This window comes from Mus pahari, chromosome 6, assembly GCF_900095145.1.
Source record: "Mus pahari chromosome 6, PAHARI_EIJ_v1.1, whole genome shotgun sequence".
Lineage (NCBI taxonomy): Eukaryota > Metazoa > Chordata > Mammalia > Rodentia > Muridae > Mus > Mus pahari.
This window is the reverse complement of record NC_034595.1, coordinates 83,872,835-83,882,113: the sequence shown is the minus strand read 5'-3', so window position 1 is coordinate 83,882,113 and position 9,279 is coordinate 83,872,835. Positions and strand designations below refer to the sequence as shown.

The window sequence follows — 9,279 nt, the reverse complement described above, 5'->3', positions numbered from 1 at the left end:
GATCCTCCTGCCTCTGCCTCTCACGTACTGAGATGAAAGGTGTGCACCAGCTCTGCCTGCTTTCTTTGAAGAAAACTGATAGAAATTTTTGTTCGTTTGTTTCCAGTTTCCTCTAAGCTACACCCAGCCAATGCTGCTAAAGACACAGAGAAACAAGATGTAAACACTTTGAGTCTGAGCTTACAGGAGGAGGAAGAGGCAGGCAGATCTCTGTGAGTTAGAGACCAGCCTGGTCTACAGTAGCAAGTTTTAGGCCAACCAGAACATATTGAAACCCTGTCTTGGAGCAAAACAAAACACAAAGAAAGATCTGATGTGTAAAGGCTGCGATTTGACAGCCTAGACATTCAGCAAACACAAAGTAGCCCAGGAGGCGTGCCCCCACTATCTCAGGTCAGCCTCTGAGTAGCTGTTAACCCCGTGACTGGTGTCTCCTGCTCTTCTCCTGGACTCTGATCTAACCTGTGCTTTCTTGTTCTGAGGCAGGGTCTAAGGTCTCCTGGACTCTAAAACCAGCTGCTCTCTCTGCATCGCCTCCCAAGGCTCCTCTGTGGGCGTCTCCTCCGTAGCTATTCTAACTCTTTGAGTTTCTTTTGTCTCAGCAAGGGTCTTTCTTCTATGACTGCAAGGTCCTATCTGGTCAGGCTCAGAACACTATGTCCACATGCAGATCCATAATCCCCTCAAACATCTGTCTTTTATGGGCTAGAGAGATGCTCAGCAGGTTAGAGCACTTGCCAAGGGCCCGGAGTTGACTCCTAGAACCTACACAGTGGCTCACAACTGCCTGTAAGTTCAGGGAAGCCAATACCCTCCTCTGGCCTCCAATGGCACCAGGCAAACATGTGTATAGACATGAATACATGCAGGAAACAAAAAACACAAATAAAAAACCACACACATTAAAAACAAAGACTGGGGTTGTATCTCAGTGGTAGGAAGCTTGCCTAGCAGGCATCAAACCCTAAGTTTGATCCCCAGCACCACATAAACTAAGCAAAGTGACTAAGGCCTTTGATCTCAGTACTCAGGAGGTAGAGGCAGAGGAATTAGAGGTCATCTGAGTATATAGTGTTTGAGCCTGAAATACATGAGACCGTGTCTCAACATACAAACATATACAGACAGACAGACAGACACACAGAAATATACACACTCAGACATACACATAGACATACACTTACATACACATACATATACACAAACATGTGTACACATACACATACATGCACAGACAGACAGACAGACACACAGAAATATACATAGACTTAGACATACACTTAGACATACACTTAGACATACACACATACACATACATACACACAAACACGTGCACACATACACACACATACATGCACACAGAGACAGACACACAGAAATATACAGACATTCAGACATACACACACATACATACACACAAACACACGTGCCCCCCCACAGACATATACACAGACATTCAGACATACACATAGACATACACACACACGCATACACACACACAGACATATACACAGACACTCAGACATACACATAGATATATACACATACACACATACATACACACAAACATGCACACGCACACACACACACAGAGGCACACAACTATGTTTTCTGGCTAGAGATGTACTAATGGGGTTGAAAGTATGACTCCAGTGCACAAGACCTTGGATTTGGTCCCAAGCACTGCAGAAATAAAAAATAACCCTTTCTGTCTTCATTTCATACTTTTAAGATATACAAGAGCCCACAAGCTAGAGAAGCTGGAGAGATGGTTCAGCAGTTAAGAGTACTTGTTGCTCTAACAGAGGACCCAGGTTCAATTCCCAGCACCCATGTGGAGGCTCACAGATGATTGTAATTCTAATGCTAGGGGTCCAACATCCTCTGGTGGCCTCCTTAGGGACCAGGCACACTTGTGATGGACCTACATACATGCAAGCAAAATCCTTATACCATATAAAATAAATGAGATCTTAAAAATAAACAAAAACCCTTGGGCTGGCAAGATGGCTCAGCAGATAAGAGTACTGACTGCTCTCCTGAGTTCAAATCCCAGCAACCACATGGTGGCTCACAGCCATCTGTAACAGGATCTGATGCCCTCTTCTGGCATGTATGAAGACAGCTACAGTGTACTTATGTATAATAATAAACAAATTAAAAAAAAACAAAAACAAAAACAAACCCAAACCAAAAGACCTTACTAACTAGATGATGTCTCTCCATATGGATCTAGAAGTTAGCATGTCAAAACAACCCTTTTTGGTTTTGCCACTGAATGTCACCTTATCTTCCCTTTTGTCACAAGTCCCAAAACACACACACACACACACACACACACACACACACACACACACGGCTAGGCATGTTGATCATTATTTACATCTGCCCTTCCCTTCCTACCTCCCAAATGAAATCAACTGTACATCCTGCTCACTCTAGCACCACGCATGTCTTGAATCCTTTGCTCTTCTCTACTGTGACCTTTAACCCACCACCTCTAGCCTAGACAACTGCACGAGACTCCTAAAATGATAGCTAAGCATTCATTCCAGCCCGGGGCCATCAATTCTGATGCAATTGTTGTCTGGAAGGCTTACTGCTTCTGTCTGCTATCCTAGGCTGCAATCCCAGGTGTAAACTTATCTGGGCCTAGAATGTTCTCAGCCTCTGAGACTTACTGCTGAATAGTCACCCCTTCTCTAGTTCTTTCTGATCTCTGATTGGCTGGCTCAAACTCCTCCCCGTGCTAACCAATTCAATCTGGCTTCTCTGGGTTTCTCCTGAATTGCTCTTTTTGCCCTCAAACTATCTCTGTCAATCTGTTCGAATCTTCTGGCTCTTCCTCCTTCTCTGGCTTGTTCTGTCTTCCCCTGTGTCTAACTTGTTCTCTCTGCAGCCTGCCTCTGTATGACTGTCCCAGTAAACCTGCCTCCCTCTTTTTCCTCTCTCTACCCTGCCTCTTAAGTAACATCCCTTTCTCTCTCTCCTCAGGAGTTGGGAAGACCCTACCCTGTCAAATCTGAATCTTTTGATGACTTCCTTCGTAAAGGTTTGCACTAAGGGTGTGTGTGCATTCTAGCCAGAGGGATTAAAGCTGTGGGCTAAGGCCGAGCCGCACCACAAACAGCATCTCTCAGTGATTAGATGAACACAATCTCAGGGCTCGTAGTGTGATCCCATCTCCTGTAAGAACAGGGTCTCACTGAAACCAAACCAGCATTGACATCGCTGTGTGGAGAAAAATCACCTTTAATTTCGAATCCTCTTACCTCTATCTCCTGAGTGCCGGGATTATTGGTGGGCACTATTGTGCCCAGTTTATGCTGTAGAATGGAACCCAGGACATCCTGAAGGCTGTACAAGTTTTTTTTTTTTTTCGAGACAGGGTTTCTCTGTGTAGCCCTGGCTGTCCTGGAACTCACTTTGTAGACCAGGCTGGCCTCGAACTCAGAAATCCGTCTGCTGAGCTACATAGAGAAACTCCCATCTCAAACAAACAAACAAACATCATCATCATCATCATCATCATCATCATCATCATCATCATCATCATCGATCCATACAGGGCCCAAGGGGTGCTGCCTCTTTTCCTCTAAGGCCCAGGTGGATGGGGCTTTTTTCCATCTCAAGGCCTTCTCTTTTCTCTCTGCATAGATCAGGAGGCTAAATTCTTCTTGACTTTGAGATCTTGGATCCTCAGAAGGCTCTCCCTTTTATCATTCTACCGTCTCTGTCTATGCTACCCATCCCCCCCCCCCCCCATTCTCCTGTCCTGGGTCTGTCCTCTTTCCTTGCAGGGTTTTTTTTTTTTTTTTTTCTTCTTCCTTTTTTGGTCCTATGCAGCCCTGGCTGTCCTGGAATTTGCTCTGTAGACCAGGCTGGCCTCCAACACAGAGCTCTGTTTGGTTTTGGCCCCAGGGACAAGGGACTGAGGTGGACATTTTACAGATCAAAGCAGACCTGGCCTCCAGATTCTCCCAGCATCCCTCAGTTCATATCTGGCACACCCTGTCCCCAATCCTGAACTTTCCAGCTCAGGGGCTAGGCTGCCCTTCTCCTGAGGTACATTTTGTTCTCTTGTTCTTTCCCTCCTTTTCTCCCTTCCCCTTTCCCCTCCTCCTTCCTCCTCTTTTTTCTCTGCTCACCCTTTTCCCTCCCCTGCCCTGTGTCCTCATGGTGACTCCCCGGGCCTTAATCCTTGGGGCCAGTGAACTTGCCAGAGAGCCCCATAAACCTACATTTAATATAATCTAATCTGGTTTGAATTTGGCTTGTTTCATGGATGGAGAAGTAATTTATCAAGATCCACCTGCCTCTGCCCTCCTGGCTGTGGGGCTTTTTGCTTGTTTTTATTTTTATTTTTTTAAAGATTTATTTATTTATTATATGTAAGTACACTGTAGTTGTCTTCAGACACTCCAGAAGAGGGCATCAGATCTTGTTACAGATGGTTGTGAGCCACCATGTGGTTGCTGGGATTTGAACTCTGGACCTTCAGAAGAGCAGTCGGGTGCTCTTACCCACTGAGCCATCGCACCAGCCCCCTTTGCTTGTTTTTAAAGACAGGGTCCAGAGGCAGGNGGATTTCTGAGTTCGAGGCCAGCCTGGTCTACCAAGTGAGTTCCAGGACAGCCAGAGCTATACAGAGAAACCCTGTCTCGAAAAACCAAAAAAAAAAAAAAAAAAAAAAAGACAGGGTCACGTGGAGCATAGTATATAGTCAAGGAGAGTTTTGAACTTCTGATCCTCCTGCCTCCAGTTCCCCGGTACTAGGATTACAGGGGTTCCTGCCATGCTCAATTTATATTTTGTCTTTTCATTTATAGCCCCTTTTGGCTAATTTGCCAAATAAAGGCAGAGATCATGTCTGGTTTATTGATTGTGTGCATAAGCCAGAATTGTCACATAGTAAATACTTAACACGTATTCAAGGAGGGTCTGGAGAGATGGCTCAGTGGTTAAGATTACATACTGTTTGTACAATACTCAATGTCAGACTGTTTAAAACTGCCTGCAAGCCAGGTGTGGTGGTGCATGCCTTTAATTCCAGCACTCAGGAGGCAGAGGCAGGCAGATTTCTGAGTTCAAAGCCAGCCTGGTCTACACAGCAAGTTCCAGGACAGCCACAGCTACACAGAGAAACTGACTCGAAAAACAAACAAACAAACAAACAAAAAAACCAACAAACCTGCCTGCAATTCCAGCCCCAGGGGTTTCCATCTAGCCTTGATATTGATAGGCACTGCATTCACACACACACACACACACACACACACATGTACATGCACATGCACACACAAACATTTTTAAAAAAGGATTTATTTATTTTATGTATATCAATACACTGTAGCTGTACAGATGTTTGTAAGCCTTCATGTAGTTGCTGGGAATTGAACTCAGGACCTCTGCTGGCCCTGCTCGCTCTGGCCCCAAGATTTATTTATTATTATATGTAAGTACACTGTAGATGTCTTCAGACACACACCAGAAGATGGTTATGAGCCACCATGTGGTTGCTGGGACTTGAACTCAGGACCTTTGGAAGAGCAGTGCTCTTAACCGCTGAGCCATCTCTCCAGTCCCACAAACACATTTAAAAGTTAAAATAACGTTTAAAAAGGGTTTATTGTACGAATGATCATCGATATTTTCTTTTCCTTTCTTTCCTCTCACTTCCTATGCCCTACCTCTTTTTCTTTCTCCAGTGCTGGAGATCAAGTCAAACCCTATCTCACACACACTAGAATGGACAGATCAATTGGCTCCATATTAAGTGAGGGAGACACAGAGACACACACGCAAACTAAAAAGTAATGAAGATTTTGGGTCATGTACACATGACCTCCATACATACACAGTCAACTGATCTCAAGAGTATCACAGAGGCATCAGGGGTAGCCCTGCCGAGTTACAGGCGATTTGAGCCTCCAGATGTGGGTGCTGGGAACCAAACTGCAAAAGCAGCATTCGGAGCCATCTCTCCAGCCCATAGAGGACACTCATTGAATACCCTGCTTTCCCCCTCCGCCGGCTCCAAGGGTAGACTTTCCTCCTTGGTTGCCCAGTGGCTTCAAACTCCGGATGGGCTCGTAGTTCGAATCCGTTGTTGCCCCACTGTCGCTCCAATCCCACCGTCCTTTGGCTAGCGGGAAGCTCCATGGCAACCCAAAACATCACAACTTCATCGAGTATCGCGAGAAGCTCCAATGCTCCCGCGGCCCCGGAGAGGCAGAGCGAGGGCGGGGCCGCAGCGGTCAGGTGGGCGGAGCCCGAGGGTTTCCGCTATCCTACTCGGAAGACGCTCTTTTCAGGCGGCGCCCCCGCGTGACTGCGCTTTACATAATCGCGGCCCCGAGCGTCACAGTGGCGTAGTCCAGTCCGGACCGAATCAGGGCCGTCGGGACCTCCGCGTTCCGCCCCCTCTCGCGTGATAGACGTCCACGCGAGCCAGCGAACGGCCTCTGAGCACCGGAGAGCCCGCCCCCGCGCTTGCGGCCCGCCCTCGCCCGCCCGCCCGCCCTCCGCAGCCCGCGGCCCGGCCGCCGCCGCCAGGTTGTGCCTGAGACTGTCAGATACAGCGGCGGGCCGGCGGGAGGGGCGGCGGCGAGCACGGCCCGGGCCGGACATGGCGGCGCTGTACGCCTGCACCAAGTGCCACCAGCGCTTCCCCTTCGAGGCGCTGTCTCAGGGGCAGCAGCTGTGCAAGGTGCGCGGGCTGGGGCGGCGGCCGGGAGCTGGGGACGCTCCGGGCGCGGTTCGGAATACTCGGTCCGGCGAGGACGGCTGCCGGGGTCCCCTCGGGCAGTGTGTGGCCGGCCCGTTTTGCGGAGGAGCTGAGCCGGGCCCGCAGAGGACTGCAGGGCACGTGGGGGAGCCCCGGGCCGAGTCCAGGCCCTGGCAGCCGGCGTGTCCTGGTGCTTAGCAACCGCCGGGGTTTCTTCTCCGACCTGGTGAGGTCGCGGGAGGGGACAGCGACTCCCCCGTTTGTCCCCGACTGGCCCCCGGGAAGATTCCCTTGGACCGCCTTCTCCCCTGCTCTGGTCGTCTTGGGTGTAGAATGAGGGCCCAGAGATTCCCCTGTCCTGGATGAGATTGAACCCCGGAATCAGGTTCTGCCTGTGAGGAGTGTCTCGAACTCGGACACTTGATGGGCACTGTTCAGCCAATCTCAAAGTTAGAGGTGGCAAGGCTTTATTAGGGAAAATGAAAAAAGTACCCCAACAGTGTCTTGGAACACATGAGCAGGGTGACTTTTTAGCTTCTAATTGGTAGCCTTCCTCCTACCCCTAAGCATTTTTTAACCCCTGAAATGCCAACGTTTTTATTTATTCCTTCCTCCCACCTCATTTGTTCAAGAGAGCAACAGTTAAGTCTCCAAGCTCGTGCGGAGTTGCCGTTGACAGATCCTCAGATATTTCAGATAGAGTGTGTGTGTCTGTGTGTCCGCTGTGTGTAGCTCACCTCCCCGCGCCCCCCCCCCCCAAAGATGCCCATTTCCTTCAGCCACTTGGGTTTACTGAATCTGAAAGATAGTGTTAAGGGCTCCTTTGGACATAAAAGCTTTGATGTAAACGTTTTTGTTGTTTGATTCCCAGGCAGGGTCTCTTATAACTTGTAGCTCTGGCTGTCTTTGAACTCAAGAGATCTGACCGCCTCTGGCTCCCAAATGCTGGGATTAAAGTTGTGTACTGTTGCTGCTCCGTCTAAGGCTTTATTTTTATTTTTATTTTTTTAAAGGAAGTTCCATCAACAAAACAGCTTTAATCTTTTGTCTTCGTATCACAAGTGATCCTTCTCACTCTCTCACAATGGCAGACGGATCCAGCTGGACTCTAGAAAGCTAACGGCCAATCTAGAGCTTATTCATGATATATTTGTTTTAAAGTCTATGAGTAGTTCATACAGAGCCCTACTCCCACATCAACAGCAGGGAAGTGATGCATGTATAGAGGAGGGAATAAGGTCTAGAGAGCTACATGACTCACCCAGGCCTCTTGCTAGCAACAGTTGATATCCACTGCAGCTTCTTACTGAATTCAGGCTTTGTGCTCCGCTGTCCCTTTTCAGACGCTTCCCTCTCATTTCAGGAGTGCCGGATTGCCCACCCTGTTGTGAAGTGCACCTATTGCAGGACCGAGTACCAGCAGGAGAGGTACCGTCCTCCTTGATCTCAGTATTTCTGTTTCTCTTGCTCGTTTGTTGATGGTTGTTTTGTTTTTGAGATGGTAGTCCAGGCTAGCTTTCATTTTGAGAACAGTCTTTATCTTCAACCTCCCTAGGGCTGAGATTAAAACTGTGAACCATCACATCTGCATAGAGAAATGTAAACAGCTCTGGGTGTGGTGAGTCACTTCTTTAATACCGGTAGTCCTGTTGGCTCTTAAGTGCTTAAGTTCTTCCAGAAGACCAGAATTCAAGCGAGACACTCTTAGCAGATTCCTTGTAAATTTTACTTCCAGGGAAATCTGACTCCTCCGGTCTTTGTGGGCACCTGAAGAGACATGTACAGGACACACATTTTAAAAAAATAGTAAGGCCGGGCATGGTGGCACACACCTTTAACCCCAGCACACAGGAGGCAGAGGCAGGCGGATTTCTGAGTTCAAGGCCAGCCTGGTCTACAAAGTGAGTTGAGGTTTGAGACAAACCCTGTCTCAAAAAACCAAAAAAAAAAAAGTGCCAGGCAGTGGTGGCGCACCCCTTTAATCCCAGCACTTGGGGGAGGTGGAGGCAGGTGGATTTCTGAGTTCAAGGTCTACAGAGTGAGTTCCAGAACAGCCAGGGATATACAGAGAAACCCTTTCTTGAAAAAACCAAATTAATTAATTAATTAATTTTAATTTAATTTAAAAAATAAATAAAAAATAAAAATGTAGCCAGGTGGTATTGGTGCATGTTTTTATCCCCAGCCCTCAGGGGGCAAAGGCAGGCTGACCTCTGAATTTGAGGCCATCCTGGTCTAGCCAGGGCTACACAGAAAAAGTTTTTCTCCAAAAATAAAAAAATAATGTAAATAGATGAATTTTTCTCTTAAAGTTTCTACTTATATTTCATGTATACACAGGGCTGTAATTAATTGTAGCATCCTTTAAAAATAAAAAAAAAAGATTTATTTGTTTTATTTGAGTATGCAGTTGTTGTCTTCAGACACACCGGAATAGGGCATCAGATCTCATTACAGATGGCTGTGAGCCATCATGTGGTTGCTGGGAATTGAACTCAGGACCTCTGGAAGAGCAGTCAGTGCTCTTAACCTCTGAGCCATCTCACCAGCCC

General features: G+C 47.5%; 1 protein-coding gene across 2 annotated transcripts in view; it reads left to right on the top strand.

Moving 5' to 3' along the window:
- The first annotated feature begins 6,534 nt into the window (after positions 1 to 6,534).
- Fam76a (family with sequence similarity 76 member A) overlaps positions 6,535 to 9,279 on the top strand; it is a 24,578-nt gene continuing 21,833 nt past the window's right edge. Inside the window, exons 1-2 of one of the 2 annotated variants that reach the window (XM_021200543.2) lie at positions 6,535 to 6,709; positions 8,091 to 8,155. In XM_021200543.2, the coding sequence (XP_021056202.1) occupies positions 6,629 to 6,709; positions 8,091 to 8,155 (146 nt within the window). In that variant the 5' untranslated portion in view covers positions 6,535 to 6,628. The remainder of the gene's footprint in view (positions 6,710 to 8,090; positions 8,156 to 9,279) is intronic. The other variant, XM_021200541.2, reaches the window with a different exon arrangement.